This window comes from Dasypus novemcinctus, chromosome 27, assembly GCF_030445035.2.
Source record: "Dasypus novemcinctus isolate mDasNov1 chromosome 27, mDasNov1.1.hap2, whole genome shotgun sequence".
NCBI classification, from domain to species: Eukaryota; Metazoa; Chordata; class Mammalia; order Cingulata; family Dasypodidae; genus Dasypus; species Dasypus novemcinctus.
The window spans coordinates 2,785,939-2,802,386 of NC_080699.1; the positions used below are offsets into that span (position 1 = coordinate 2,785,939).

General features: G+C 42.4%; 1 protein-coding gene across 6 annotated transcripts in view; it reads right to left on the reverse strand.

The window, feature by feature from the left end:
• CCDC82 (coiled-coil domain containing 82) overlaps positions 1-16,448 on the reverse strand; it is a 31,679-nt gene that overhangs the window by 4,852 nt on the left and 10,379 nt on the right. For 4 of the 6 annotated variants that reach the window (XM_058289125.2, XM_058289122.2, XM_058289124.2 and 1 more), the window contains exons 4-7: positions 12,430-12,522; positions 10,594-10,718; positions 6,003-6,173; positions 770-955 (exon numbers count right to left, since the gene is read on the reverse strand). In XM_058289125.2, coding sequence (XP_058145108.1) covers positions 770-955; positions 6,003-6,173; positions 10,594-10,718; positions 12,430-12,522 — 575 coding nt within the window. Of the gene's footprint in view, positions 1-769; positions 956-6,002; positions 7,859-8,124; positions 8,208-10,593; positions 10,719-12,429; positions 12,523-16,448 lie in introns of those variants that run through there. The other 2 variants (XM_058289126.2, XM_058289127.2) reach the window with 2 other exon arrangements.

Sequence of the window (16,448 nt, forward strand, 5' to 3'; positions counted from 1 at the left end):
GGGGTGGTGAGAAATAAATGAAAAATAAAATCTAAAAATTAAAAAATTAAAAGAATAAAAATGAAAAGCTCCTGTTTGTTCTCTGGTGCAGCCTCATTTAACTGGCCTGCAGGCACACATCAGCGCTCCGTCCACGCCCCATGAACAGCCCTGAAAGCGGCCCGGCGCGGGGCTGCCAGCAGGTCCCCGGGAGCCCAGCGCTCCCTTCAGAACTCCCGCTTCATCCCGGAGCCAGGCTGAGCGGCCAGCAGGAGCAGGGGACAGCAGGGGACGGGGGCCGGTGCGCGGCCTGAGGCCCCTGCCCCGCCTGCTCCTCAGTCACCCCGCCGCGGCGCAGCCCGTGTCCTCCAGCGCGGGGCGTGGGTGGACTAGAACTGGCAGCCGAGAGCCCTTCCTCAGACGGTCGCCAGGGGCTCCTCCACACCCAGACCCCAGAACTCTTCCCAAGAGCAGGGAGCACACAAGCAGAGGGGAGTCCTGTGCTTTGCCAAAGAAAACAAGGGCACCAACAAGGAATGCCGCGTTTGTCAACGTGACGGGACAGAGCGCTTCCAGTAAGGGCCGAGAGGCGGGGAGGGCGGGACACCCCGCTGCTCTCCAGGGTAGGACCACGGTGAGCACGAGCACGAAAGGAATGGGCAGAAGGAGGAACTCAGAGGAGAGACGGGGAGATTCTCCGAAAGGTCACTTCCTTCTAATCATTCGTGCCCGTCTGCAAATCAGAGCAGGCTCCAGAATCTACAGGAAGAGGCTTGAGGGTTCTGCCTACCTCTTTGATCCAGCCACTTTTTTTGGACCTCCTGAAAATTCTTTCCACTGTGTCTTTAACCTGCTCATCCTCCACCTCTTCTTTCTCTGCAATGGAGCAACATTCCTGGTACAGCTTGAATTTAAAATGTTTCAGTTTATGATAAATCCTGGTACGATCCGCACAAATTCTGCCAATTATAAATACCTAAATTGAGAAATAAACATTATCTGAGTCATCAAGTCAATAATACAGTGATGAATATACAGCCTTTCTGGTTTACAGCTTTTTTAATAGTAGGATCTAATAAATTCATTACTGATTTTATTTTTCATGTTCACTCAATGTGTTCCTTTACCTTCCTTCATGTATTCAATTCAGTCAACAAAAACTGAGCACTTGCCATGTCTCAAGTGTTGGGTTAGGCACGTATAATTAATACCTTGTTAACAGTAACTAGAGATGCGAGAAAGCAGCACACACATAAATGAGAGATATTTTACTGAGTATTAGGGGGCTCACAGCCCTGGAAGAAAGAGAGATGGTTATAAATCGGTATGACAAATATCAGACACGACAGACAAGCTATCAAGGCTCAAAGGAGAGCACTTAGCCCAGTCCAGAGACGAATGTCCCCAAGCAACTGAGCTGGAAGTGAGTCTTGGAAAATCAGAGTTAAGCCAAGTTTGGGAAGGAGAGAAGTGGGTGTAAGGTAGAAGGAATGGCACACCAAAAAGAAGGGAGCATATGCGAAGTAATGTAAGAACATGTTTACTCAGTTAAAAATGTTGGGATTAAGATAATTTTCTAGCTATAGGTAATACATAAAACTGAAACAAACCCTCATACCAACACTAACACAAACCTCATACCAATACAGTTTTTCATTAAGTAACTTCTTTCCCCAAAAAAATGTTTATTAAAAAAAAAACTTCGTTTTTAGATATATTTGTTGCCTTAATGAATGTGTCCTATATGAATAAGGTAAATTAAACTTTTACTGTCAGCCAATTATTAAATTTTTGTTTATAAAGTCTTCAAGGGTTTCTACAATAAAAAACACTCTGTGAAATGAATAGTTCTCTTTCAGAACGTTGGTCCTGAGGAAACAGGCTAACACAGAAGACACTCAAAATATTTCACTTAACCGTTAGGTTTACCTGTTCTGAAGTCTGACATCCACACCCAAGGGGTAACCTGAACTCCCACCCGTGTAACGAGCACCCAGACGCGAAACAGAGTTTTGCCTGCCCTTGAGAAACCCTCCGCACCCTCCGTCCCGTTCCCAGCCCTCCCGTCGCCAGGTGTAACAGCTCCCCGGCCTCCAGCAGCACAGCTAGCTCAGCCTGTGGTCGTCCTTTGTGGAGAAGGCGCGCACCGTGCCTGACCCACGTGGCAGCAGGGCTAACGCGCTCTGAGGACACCCGCGAGCCCGGGCTGGGAGGAGGCCGGCTTGCGTATTGTGGCTGTTAGAAACACTGATCGTTTTCTAGGAAGTCTGACTGCAGGTCAGCCTCTTCCACATAAAATGTGATCGCCCACTCTTTTGGAAAAAAAATTAACATGAGACTATTTTAAAGGTAAGTTTGGGTTTGCTGATGGATGTAAGTGTAAGTAGAGGCCGAGAGGTTGGAAATTAGAAACGGAAACAAGGAAGCTATAATGTTTAATATTTTCAAAGGATACTTTTTTCCACATAGTAAATACAGTTAAAACGAGGATTTTGAAATGTCTTTTCCCCGTTCTTGTCCCAAGTTAAAAATTCTTTGCAGGGATATTCCTCTTGTTCTGTGGAAATACAGATTACAATGTGACAGAAATACAAATCACATTATTCTCGGATTGCATTTTACCCAAACAGCCATAGGAGTCTTTCTCCAAACCATCTACTTTGAGAGCAGCAATGGAAATGCTCAGTGTCTGCCCTTCTAGTGGATTCCCCAAGGAAGCCCTGGTGGCCACGGCCTCTCTTCTGTTGTCTTGTCCTCAGAGCGGGAGGGACAGGCGAGGGCACTGCTGACCTGTCTCTTCCTGCAGATCTCACCTGACGATGGTGTTGTCCCGGGAAAGCCACCGAGCGTGAACAAGCCACGGCCTCACACCGGGTCTCTCCGAACGATCTGAGAAGAGGAAGCGTTTCCCAAGACCACGAGCGGAAAGCTGAGCATGCTCTCGTCGGCTTCTGGGCTCTTAAGAAGGGCGCAAGGCGGCTGAAAGGGCACCCCCAGCGCAGCGTCACGAGGAGCTGCATCAGAGCAGGCCACGGCGACCGTCAGGGCACGGCCTTCACGCATTTCCGGCGAGGTAATCTTGAAACAGCTACTGAGCATCACCCATGTGTTCCTGCGCAGCATGGCTTCGGGGAAAAGGCACGACTGTCAGAGCGCAGGTTAAAACTAGAGCGCTGGCACCGAGCTCAAGGCCTCGGAACCCACCAGCGGGTGAGGCCCAGAGACCACCGCCTGCGTCGGCAGGAAGCGGGTCCCGCTGCTGCTCGGGGAGCGTGGGGGTGGTGGGAGCAACGTTTGGAGCCCTTTTGATGCGTCTTTTACAGTCAGTGAAGTAATGCAATGCAGGTGCAGTGACACCTAATTTGGTCAACACAGTGATGCTGACAGGCATAACGAGGACGATTAGAAGAAATCCCTGAACACATTTTTGGACATTAAAGAAACTAACAAGAGTGTAAAAAATTGCCAGAGATAGACGAAATGATAAGACCAGTGATGACTGTTCTCGTAGCAATCAGGAAGACGTCGCGTGAATGGCAGCTGATCCTCTTGGAAGGCGCAGCGCAGTTTCTGAGCTGATAAACGTGAGGTTATCAGTGTGAACTGAGGGATCCTGTCTATCCAAAGACGTAATTGGAAACAGCTAAACACTGTCACCAAATTTCCTAAAGCAGAAGATGATGAACTGCAAGGCAGCAGGAAGCATCTGATTTGTAAATTGTTAGCTGTGTCTTGCTGGTCAACAGCGGCTAACAAACTAAGGCAGGGAAGTACAATAAAATGCGCATTGTTCACATGGTAATAGGATGTGACTGCGAGTTGCTTTTTGAGGCATTTCTCTAGTCTCTCATTTATCTATGGAGGAGCCAGCTCCACAGAGAAGTTGAAGGATGGAGAACAAAGGAAAAACCTTGGCAAGGGAAGGAGAAAGCTGGGAAGAAGTCTGTCTTTTGTGCCTCCATCTCCAGAAACAGAGCAATAGCCAAGCCAAGGGGTTCTGTTCTTCTTGGCCTGATTTTTTGTTTTTGTTTGTTTTCCTGCATGGGCATATTATGCGTTGCCACTTGCCTCGACACTACTGCCTTTTCCCATCAGATCTCAGGTTTCTTAAGAAGTCTGCGTGGCCTGGGAAAGCTGAAAGTAATTGGAGGTTGTTTCCGTCCTCCCAGCTGCCTTGCTGCTTTAACATCTGTCTTTCCTTCTCATCTAAACCCACAGACTTCACAAAAGTCTGAGGGTCCAAGGCCCCTCACCCCAGTGTCCTACCCAAAGATATAGGAGGCTACAACAAAAATGCTTCTCTCCCACTAATTATACTTTCAATTAAGCATTCTTTCTTTCCAAGAAGCTAATCTCAGATAAGTGAGGAGAAATGTTATCATTAAACAAATCCACTGTTAACCACAAAGTCTCAATTTTATACATCTACAAGCAGCAACACAAAATGGAGAATTTCAGCTAGGTTTCAAAACACAAACATATACACATTTTACAGAGGCAAAGATGCACTCATTATTTTACTTTCTCCTAGCATTATTTCACAAATTTCATAAATATGATTTTAGTGATTATATTATATCCTGTCACAAAAGGATGGTACATTAAATTATTACCCTAATATTTTATTTGGATTATTTTCAAAATTTTGGTATTATAAATAATGCTTTAATGAATTTCTTAATTATGTCATTTGCTTTTATTGAATTATTTTGGCTAGGATAAATTTATAGGCACTGAATATGTGTAGCTTTGTAAATTTGGCTATATATAGCTATCTAATATGCCCCAAAAGGTAAGTGACGCCCTTACTCCACTTCACACAGCTCTTAGAGAACTAGAAATGGTTCTCTAACTCCACTTCCTTATCAGGACAGGCCACGGCTAGCCAAGTGGGGTGAACACACATGTAACGATATTTTTGGTCTACACAACAGAACATGGTCCTTAAGTATTAAACCACTTTTTTCGGATGTTACATGTCTCATCGCATTAAAAAGCCACAGGCCAGTTTTTAAACAATAGTGAAATCTGCACATAACTGTGTTGAAAACCAATATGTTTTTACAGAAACTTGCCAAAAAAACCATTAAAGACTTATTTTGAATTCATTCTTCCCACAAAAACCTTCTAAGTGATTGCTGGGACCCAGACTACCCCGGGGATCTGCTCAATCACTGAACCTCAGAAATGAGGGGTCCCACTGCCCAGATCATCTGGACAATCACGCTACCTCAGTACTGAGGGTCCCATTACCCAGTTTAGAAGAATTCAGATAAAGAAGAGATTTCACCCTGGTAATTGGCTGCAAGGATTTAAGACAACTTAGGAGCTCCATCTCTACTCTCCACGGATATGCGGACTCACCAGAGCTCTCAGTATTTTGCACTATAAGTGCAACCCTTTTATAAAGTAAGATTAAAAAATAAATACAAGTAATCTGCACCTGCACTTTTTGTCCCTTCACAATGCACTGCTCTGCTCTTGCCTATTAAATATTTCTTCTTTAGCATTACCTATTCGTTCAAAACCCGCAGTTCTAAGTGTGTGCTGACCACTCCAGACTCCGACACATTCTAATACAACCTAGGGCCAGGCACGGTGTTTTCAGGCCCTGCACGTCAGGATGTTCAGGCATCGTCAACCATTTGCTCGTGGGTTGTCAGTTTGGTGGATTATCTGCCATAAAATTCGGTACCTGGATCAAATTCCCTTTTGGTGTCACAGGACACTGCTGCCCCACCCCGCCGCAGTGACCGCCTTCCTCCTCCCTTATCCGTGTATCATCCTTTCTCCCGCCCGGAAGTGAGGAACGCTGAGAAGGTGCCCCTGTTTTATTATCTGACTGGGTCAGGAAAAGAATCTGCTGCTTCAGACGTATTTTCCACATTCCAAAATTGTGCCACCTTTCATTGTACTCTTCCTTTCTCCCAGGGTTAATATCTCCATTTGTGGGCCTTTTGTGTAAGCTGATGTACTGAAAACTTCTAAATTCTGAAAACTAAAGTTATAAGGGGGAAAAATACCTGTTTATCATGTGACATAAAATCATCTGTTTCCATAGTCCTGTTGTTGTACAACTTTCCCGATAAATGCACTGAGAATCTGCAGTGGCGATGCAGCCCACAAGCCTGACAGCAACGGTTTTCAGGATTCTTCTCATGGATGCTAAGAGCAGAGTAACTTTCTACCCGTTCCTGAAAACATTTAAAAAGTGGAATGGAATGGAATTTAGCTTTAAAAGATAAAATAAGTAAATAAAACAAAAGAACCTAACGAAATTAATGTCTATCTTAGAAATTACAATACTAGCAATAGAGACAATACCCCAAAAAAAGACTGGTATTTCCTACTTTAAAAAGGAGACACAATATACTTTAAAATAAAAATTAATTTATAATTTAAGCTATTAAATGAGAAGAAACCAGTCTAAGGGAAAATTTGTTTTATATCTCTCACACTTACGAGTTACTAGTAAGAAGTGCTGTTGATACATTCAAATTTACTATTTTTTAAAATTAATTAATTTTTTAATGTTACATTAAAAAAATATGAGGTTTCCACACCCACCCCAGCCCACCAAATTCGCCTCTTTCTCTCATCTCTAGTTATTGTTAATGAGGTATTGATTAGTTAAAAGTAGGAAAGAATGAGCAGCAAAACTTTAGGATAATCCTGAAAAGAGATGACTTCATTAGGTAAGTCAAAAATTGAGAACATGATCATATTCAGTCTCTACTATAGGAATTATATCACATTTTCCACAAAATATTCCAGAGATAATTTAATTCTCCTGTAGTCATACTGTGAAAACATAGAAACTGGAACCAGGATTACTAGTTGTCAGGTATTGACGTGGACAACTAATCCCCGAGTTATCAGTGAGAAAACAAATTGAGAAAATTAGTAAGCTTTTTTGACATGCTGTGAAGTCACTTTTGTTGGAGTATTTTTGCTTGTACTCTAGACCTGTGATGGACATTATTGTTTCAATTAAAAGTGGAGATTAGGTTTTACCAAAGTATTTGAACCATGCACAATGAGTTTACTAGTATGATTTCTAATCCACATTTACATCCTCCACCAGCCGGATGGTAATTAAGTACGCAGTACACGGAATAGTTTCCTTTTTACAAATATATGATTGACAACATTGCCTTCTGTCTACCTTTCATATTTCTCATACCTCCAAATACTCTTTTAAAATGTATTTTTGCAGATTTATCAAAATATGCCGGCCACATATGAACAAATATTTAAAATTTTAATCTAGGCCTGAAATTCCATTAGGAAAAAACTTTTTGTTGGTAACATTCCAGGACTATTTACCAGCAAAAAGAATCAATACCTACTCTTCGTGAGTACTAAATGGGCACACGAGGGTCTTCCAATATCTGTACAGTGGCTTCTTTTTGAAACTCACTAAAACACGCTCTCAGTGTGTGTGAATAATCATGAGAAATCTTTGGATGAACTAATTCAAGGACATGCTCTTTATGAAGGCTACACTTTAGATACAATGCTTATTCTTACTGAAAGAAATACATGTCTTGAACGGTAGAAACATTCTTTTTTAAACAAAGAAAGGGTTGCTCCAAGTTTGTTAAAACTCGTACAACATTGCTTCAGCATTTATACAAAGGAAATAAATGTCTGATGAGACTCCATGGATGGATGAAATGAAAACTAACAAATGTTGACTCAAGGAAAAGTTAAAGTAAGCTTTATGTTTATGTTAACATGCCTCTTATTTGTTCAGAAGTAAAGATGAGTGCTTGAAATAAAGTGATTAAAGACAAATAATCTGGGGGAGCAGGCATAGCTCACTGGTTGAGTGCCTGCCTCCCATGTAGGAGGTCCCAGGTTCAATCTCCGGTGCCTCCTAAAAAAAAAAAAAAAAAGACATCTCCAGGGTGGGATACTGCATGCAATTTTAATTTTCACCAAGAATTTCCATATGTACATAGACATACACACATATTTTTTTTTTACTATAATCACACACATGATTTTATCAAATGAGAACAGTTGTTAAAATCACCTAGAAACTATTAGAAAACTCTAGCTATAGTAGTCCCAAAGGGTCATAGGCAATGAGTCAATACAACTTCTATATTAATAGAAAAGGTTACTCCTAGAATTGCTAAAAATCCCAGGAAGTGGATGTGGCTCAAGCGGTTGAGTGCCTGCTTCCCATATGGGTGGTCCTGGGTTCAGTTTCTGGTGCCTTCCTAAAAAACCAAAAAGCAAACAACAAGTAAAACGAATGAAAAAACCAACTCCGGGGAGCCGATGTGGCTCAGTGGTTGAGCAGTGGCTGCCTACATCAGGATCCCAGGTTCAATTCCTGGTCTCTGATACATTAAAAAAAAAAAAAAATTATCTAGGAAAATCATTTCCCACCTAAAATTTCTTATCAGCCAAACCACCAATCACATATGAGCACAGAATAAAGCCACTAAGGAAAGGAGGAAAAAAAAAATCCCAAGATCCCAGAAAATAGTGGGACAATTGTGATGAAACAATATTAGAGATCAGGTTCAGGCCCTTTTTATCGGGGTGGGGGGTGGGGTGGGGGTGGGTTCCTACCTTTAGGCCATATTTCTAAGTGGAATTCATACTCAAGACCCATGGCCTATCTGGCCTATAATTAGAGTAAAACTACTTTTAAAGGAAAAATCACCAAGTTTTAGGTTTTAGCATTCTAAGCCCTAATAATAATCTGAAGCCCAAGAATTGGCATTAGGGACACACACTCCACCTTCTTTTTGGAGCTATGCTGTGCTCACGCAATGCCTTCAGGACCTCGGCATTTTTTCTTTAGGGCAGACACAGTGCTAGATATGCATGCTCTTTACCAGGCATTCCCGGCTTTTCTCCAAGTTGCATTCGTTCCCTGCCTCTGTGACTTCCTTTGGCCAACAACATTTGAGAGGAAACAACATGTGCCAGTATCGCGTGGACACGTGACCAAACACCTTCCCTGCCAGACTCAAACTCAAGGACGCACATGCTCAAAGGAAACCTCGGAGTCAGGAAGCTCTATCTGCCTGGGTTTCCGACGCGACTACGACAAGCAGCACACCCCACGCCTCGCACTGGATGTACATGTGGAAAATAAATTTTGCTGGGTAAGGCTCCTGAGATGCTGGCCTGGTCTCAGCACAGCCTAGCTTACTCTAACTGAGTCATCTCTGCCTCTACTTTCTTAAGCTATTACATCATCATTTCATTTGGGTTATCCAGATTCAGTATAACCTACCAAAGTATGGTAAGGCACAGTGTATCAATGGAATGGATTTTGGTGTCAGAGAGGCCCTTAATCTAAATACTGGCTTGGCTAGTTACTAGCAGTGTAACCTTGCATCATTTTGTTTTTATGAGTTAGTTTCCTTATCTCAAATGGAGGAAGTAATAGTGCCTTTCTCAAGGGGCTACTTTGAGGATTAAATAAGGTACTTCACTTTGAATGTAAAATACCTGGAAAACAAGTCATTAATAATTATATACTATTTTTCTTTCTATTAAAGAAATCAATATCTATACCATGTTCTAAGAGCTGTGCTACACACATTGCCTTCCAAGGTGGTAAAAATTTTCTATATGAGGAAGAAACTGGGGTTCATAGAGGTTAAAAACTTTCCCAAAGTCTTAAACTTCAGCCATCTTTCAATTAAAAGCCTTCAAAACTTTTTCTGTAATCCCATAACTGTCACTTAAACTAATTATCTGTTGCTAACTTCTGATCATCTAATTAAAAGCTGAACAGACTTCTGATGAAATCAAATCTCCTGACATAAGTGAGGCAGAGAAGCTAGTGTCTCAAGTGTTAGAAGGACTTTAAGGAACTAGAGAGGTATTCTATTATTTTGCCATTTCTCTTTTGCTAATCATTAGAACACAGTGTTAGAAGTAGGAAAAAAATCCTTAAAAATCACATAATACAGCCTCTACTATTAGTGATTAAAAAAACAGAAACCTAGAAGATAACATGGAATCTACTAAATCTTATAAGTTAAAAAGGTGCATCCCCAAATCAACTGAATTACAAATCTTAATCCAGAGAAGGGGAATCAAAGGTTATCTTGGCTAATATTTCTCAAATTAGGTTCTATGGAAATTGAGCATCCTGTGAGGTGATTTCAGCTATTTCATGAAAAGGAGTCTTGGAGTAAAATATAAATTTGGAAAAAATTGCATTCTCTGTGCCCCTCTTGAGGATTAACAGTATAAATTTACATATTAACAGTCCTAGACTGAAAATCTTCTAGTAAAGAAATCAGATGAAGTTAAACCCAGTTCTTCTCAAACTTCTTTAGGTATGGAACTCTCTTTCCTAAGATATCAATTAACATTCCACAGGACAATCTCATTTTAATAGAAGAGCTAAGCCCTAGAGAAGTTCTAACATTATTCATAATCAGAACTTAATTATTGGTTAAATATCATTAATGTGAATGACTAAAACAATAACTTTCAGAAGGAGACGAGACAATCATCTGATTATTTAACAAGAGAAATGCCAGTACTTGGAATAGACTCAACCTGACTGGACACCGAACAAGCCAGAGGTCCTCACTGCCTGCTGGAGATCTAAACACAAACAGAGCTGTGTACCTTGTACTGCTCTTTCCAACGACTTCTAGAAGTTAAGCTCTCCAGACGAGGCTGAACAAAGCGGTTATCCAAATAGTGAAGGGATGTCAACATATCCTGCGCATAAGATTTTTGCCTGCTGCCATCTAGTCGAGGGAATAACAAAAAAAAAACCAGTCACTTGGCGTACATGAAATACTTAAATGATTTGATACTTATGGATCCCTTCCCATAGTTTTCATTAGACTCTCAGTTACAAAGTATTTTAGGTAAAAAATAAAATTAATGAAAAAAAAATCCTGCCAATGAGCATTAGGGAAAGAAAACAAGGGGGAAAGACGACATCGTTCCTGTAAGTATCACGCTTCAATGATTATTTTCTGATAACGAAGAGAGCCAGACTAAAAAGCTCCTTTTATTTTCTTACACACCGGGCAGGGATTAACCAGTCAAGTCCGGCTAAGGCGCCAGGTTCTGAGCGTGGCTCTTAGGACCCTCTGCAACTGGCCCCAGTTTCCCTACACTGGCGGTGGTTCCTTGTGCCAACAAACCAGAGTTCTCTCTTGGGGCCAGACCGGTCCCTTGCGACCCTTGAGAAGGCTCCACTCCTTTCTGCCTTCCTCAGGTGGCTCCCACTTTACTCTCTGTCTAGTTATACGTGTCTATTAGATTCTCTGAAGGTATTTTTCCTGCTTTTTAAGTTCTCCTAATGAATCCAGCTATGAAGTTAAAGAAGTTTCTTTAAATTGCCTCTCACGTGGCTCACAGGGCCCTTGGCTCTCTGTCCTCTACCCATGCCTCCCCTGCCCCCTTCTCACGCCAGCCTACCACGCTGCCTTCCAGGTTTCCTTCAATACCAAACTTACTCTTTCCTCAGGGTCGCTGCCCTTGCTGTGTTCTCTGAAAATCCGGGCATCCTCCCTCCCTTCATTTCATTCCAATTTCTGTTCAAAGCCACCTCTTTAGAGACCTTCTTTAACCAACTGCAGTAAAATAAACTTGACTCTCCCTTATCACTGTTCTTTTTACCCTACTTTATTTTTTTCAAGAGCTCACCATTAGTTGAAATCATAATATATTATGCTATCTAGCTGTTCACTTATTTAGTGTCTGTCTCTCCTCTAAGACTGTAAACAGCACCAGCGCAGGAAACTTAGGAGTCACTGCCATATCCCCAGCCTTCAAACACTGCCTGGCCCATAGTGGGCACTCAAGAAATATTTGTTAAATAAACGGTAAACGAAATCTTATTTTGGCACTTACGTATAGTCTTTATTAAGCGGCAGAACCCGCACTAGATGCCAGGGATAGATACACATATAAGATGTGGTTCTTCCCACACTCTGGCAAAAGTTGTATTTCATACAGTGTGAAAAGGGCATGGACACGAGACCAGCACACTTAGGATGACGGTGGCATAAATGGGGGAGAGACAGGTAGTACTCGAGAGGCTCATACTTAGCCTTACAGTGGAAATGCCTTGATACTCCCCTGGAAAATCTAGGGTAGAAAGGGACTTTATTCTAAGAAGGCATAGCTTATGAAAGGCACATATGCAGGAAACCGTTTTTAGTGAACTCCAAGGCTTAGAGAGGCTGGAACAGAGCACTGTGCCTCCTTGCTCTCTAACGTGCATGTCCTGTGGCTTCAGACCCTCCTGCAGCTCTCAAGGCCCAGGGCCTGTCACACTTTCCACATCTTGCCACTAGACAAAACTAACACACTTCCGATGTGAATGGACTTTTGGGGGGGCCTTAAGAATGGTTCTCCTAATTTTAATATCCTTTAAAGCTAGGTTGTTTAAAAATTACAAAAAGAAAACCAAAACAAATCATTCCATTCATACTCGTAACTTACCATACAATGTTCCCAGGAAAGAGACATCTAAGGCATTGATCAGCAAAGCTTTCACAACTCTTTCAAAGTGAGTGTAATGGTCACTGAAAGAATCTGAAATTAGGTTTAAGTAAATATTAGAATATAACTGATGCAACAACTTCCTGCACACAATAGGTTCTCTTCTCCAAAGCTAAGACACTAACACAGTAAACACAGTAGTAGCTTAAATGTCTTACTGTTATAGCTAGCTGCCTTGTCTAGTCACCGAACAAATCTCCATATTCCAGATCTCCTGACTTCTAATTCAATATTCCTAGTTGTTGCTTCAAATAATCTCCACTTTTCAAACTTACTGAGAAAGACTGTTCAGGGAATAGTAAGAGGTAAGTTGTGGAAAAGCCAGCCATCCTCCGGGTGCCCAGGCTTAACTTTCAATTTAACAATTAAAGCGAGACAGCGAGGGAGAAAACCTTTCAAGGTGAAATGGTTAATATGTACAGTAAACTCCTAACTCATTCCTTATCTAGGAAAGATCTTGAATATGAAATTGTCCAGGAAATTCCTATCCACCTCCCCCTCTGCTGCCCCAGATGCAGGATTTCCTGTAGCTACATCAACCTAAGACGCCTGTCTTCTCCCTTATCACACACATAAGCCTGCTCTTCTAAACACCCATTCTGCCCATGGACCCGCCTGTTGGAAAGGCTGGGTGCTAAGAGAGATGGTGCCGCGAGTTCCCACTCTCTAGGGCCAGGGCTTACTACGGTTACAGAAATGTTTTCTGCCATACCTAACTCCTTCCTGGACCCAAATGGTCGCCCAGAGCATCTGCCCCGCCTTGGGCACCCACGCAGTTGTATCAAGGGCAGCCTGAGCATTTCAAGAAATGCGGAAGATACTTGGCAAGGGAGTAAAGGAAAGTAAGGCCTGTCGCTAGAATCCACGAGGGGCTTCTGACTTTCTTTCCGCCGAACTGAAAAGAAAGATGGCATGGGCACGGAAAAACAGTTTTCACTTCTATTTTGATCACTTTTCTAAAAAGGGACATATAACAGTCTTTAGGGGAAATTCTTAGTAGGCATTTTTTTCTAAGGAGATAACCTTACTAAAGTGTTAAAGCGACTGAAAAAAAAAAGTAGTAATAAAACTAAATGGCAACAGCAGACAATCTGCACTGGAGCCCTTGGGCTTAAGCAGGCCTATGAATTGAAAATAGTGAAAGAACTGACCATGGTAATTAAATAATATGCACACTTCTAAACAGTAGAGCATAATTGAGAAATGAAATAATACGTAGAATTAAACATCAGCTAAATATTGCCAAACTCCGGTTATATAATGTTGCTACATATTTTAATATGTAGATGTTCAAATGCATCTAAAGTCTCTTCTAGCACTCCTCAAATTCTACCAAGGGAAAATTTCTAGGAATATTAACATATGTTGAGAAAAAAATCAAACTCATCCCCTGTGCACCTAAATTGAACTATCAAACAAATTGAAATGGGATTTTCATCCCTTTGCCCAGTCTCCAATGGGACTCACCTGCCGAGGAGTTTTGGGCACTGCCGCTCTAGGTCAAAGACCCTGATTGGGTTTCATTAGCAATGGGAGGAAAGGGAAAGGGCAGAGTTGGGATCACCTGAGATTTTCCCCCCTAACCACAGCATCCCTCTTCCCACCCGTGTGGATCAGAATCTCCCCCAAGGTGGGGGGGGAGTGTGCTCATGGCGTCTCAAGCAGGAGACACAATAAAGTAATGAACATCGATTGGGCAGGTGTGTGCCAGGCATCAAACTGAGTACCTGCACGCATTGCTTTATTTCTTGCAACAAGCGAAGGAGGTGCTATCATTACCCCTGGTTTATCTCCAGACGGGGGAACAGGGAGGTTGGGAGGCTTCCCTAGGATGGCACAGCTAGGAGATGCTGGGGCCAGGGTGGAACCCAGGCAGTCTGACTCCAGGGTGTGCACCCCAACTCCAGGGATGTGGTGATCCTGGGAGTGGGACCCGATGCTTCAGAACATGGAATTTTAGACTTGGATGGGGCATTGGAGAAAATAAAAGTACAACTCTCTCATTTTCATCTAAGAAAAATGCCACAGGGGAAGCGGACTTGGCCCAGTGGTTAGGACATCCGCCTACCACATGGGAGGTCCACGGTTCAAACCCCGGGCCTCCTTGACCCGTGTGGAGCTGGCCCATGCGCAGTGCTGATGCGCGCAAGGAGTGCCGTGCCACGCAGGGGTGTCCCCCGCGTAGGGGAGCCCCACGCGCAAGGAGTGCGCCCCGTAAGGACAGCCGCCCAGCACGAAGAAAGTGTAGCCTGCCCAGGAATGGCGCTGCACACACGGAGAGCTGACACAGCAAGATGACACAACAAAAAGAAACACAGAGTCCCGGTGCCGCTGATAAGGATAGAAGCGGCCACAGTAGAACACACAGTGAATGGACACAGAGAGCAGACAACTGGGGGCGGGGGGAAGGGGAGAGAAATAAAAAAATTTTTTTTAAAAATGCCACACACGTTGATGAAATGATAGTGTCAAAACCAGGATTAGAGCACAGACCTTTCCTAGAGCTTTTCTCAGTGATTTAATCCTGATATGGGATGGACTTCTAGAGAATATTCTAGAAAAGAGTTTAAAAATTTCCTCCCTAATAATTTAAAAAATTGGAAAATACAGAAGAAAGCTAACAAATTTGTGTTTATGCACCACTCAGCTTTTCCAAGATTGTTAATCAATTTCTTCACCCAGACCCTGGAGGCCTAGCCAGGGCCTGCCGGTTCCCTGCATCCTTGAGCATATGTTAATTTCACATAGCTGCTAGGGTTTTGTGTCAACACCATCTACCCTTCCTTTTGATCTGCCTGCCGTTCTCACCATGCCAGTACTGCACTGTTTACTTACTGCAGTTTTATGGCTTTTTATAGGACGTAGAGCAAATCTTTCCAATTTGCTCTCTTTTCAACATTTATTTATTCTCATCTATTTGTTCTTCCACTTGAACTTCAGAATTGTTTTTCAAAGTGGAGTCTAAAGATTAATTTCGGAAGAAATCACTTCTTGTATTGTGTATTACCTTCCACAAACATGCTATGCTTTTCCATTTATTCAAGCCTTCTATTTTACAGCGACGTTTGTTTTTGAAACCTAAAACGGTGCTTTTCATGTGAGGATTAGGACTAGGAACTTCCTCTTGGCTGCTAAGATAAATGGATTGTTTCCTCCTTATATCCTCTGAATAATTTTTTCTAGTATTTAAGAAAAGGATTGAGTTTTGCATATTTATTGTCAATCTGGTCACTTTTCTGCCATCTCTTGCTAATTCCAAACAGCGGGATCCTCCTAGATCTTTGTAGGAGATGAGCTTCTGGGACACCAGGGCTGGAGGCAGAGGTACTGCTCAGGGGTGCTTCTGCTCAGGGGTGCTTCTGCTCAGGGGTGGCCGGCATTGGCTCTGCTTTCCCCTCCAGCCCTAAGGAGGATGTTAGATTCATTTCAAGAACCAAGAGAACGTTTTAAATATTCCCTTAGGTAAAAGCGTAGAGACTGATGGCATACTTTCTTCCGGAAGGGAGGTGTCAACCCAGTACAAGGGGGCAGGTGCAGAACAGGAATCTGCTTTCCTGCTGTACGGTGGGCCTTCCCACCCTGCCCCCTGGGGGAGAGAGAACGTGAGCAAAGCCATGCGAGTATAGCTCGTATCTATTCCTGCTCTCGATGTATTTATAGCTCTTCTCCAAGTTCTATGTTCTTGGTTAGCTAAGTCAGAAATTAATAGTGCTTGTGTATATAGAGTCATGTGATTTTCAAATAACATCACTTTGATCTTCAATAGTTTTGTGTAGCTTTCATGTCTTAGTGTGTAATTCAGGACATCTAAAACAAGGTTAATCCTTTGGACTTTTTCCTTATTTTAAAGAGACTACCTCTGGTGCTTCATTATAAGTATGATGTAGGCCCTGAGTTTAAAATAAATATTCTTTATCAAGTAAAGGACCTCATTTTCAGACTTTTTTTTTTTAAAAAAA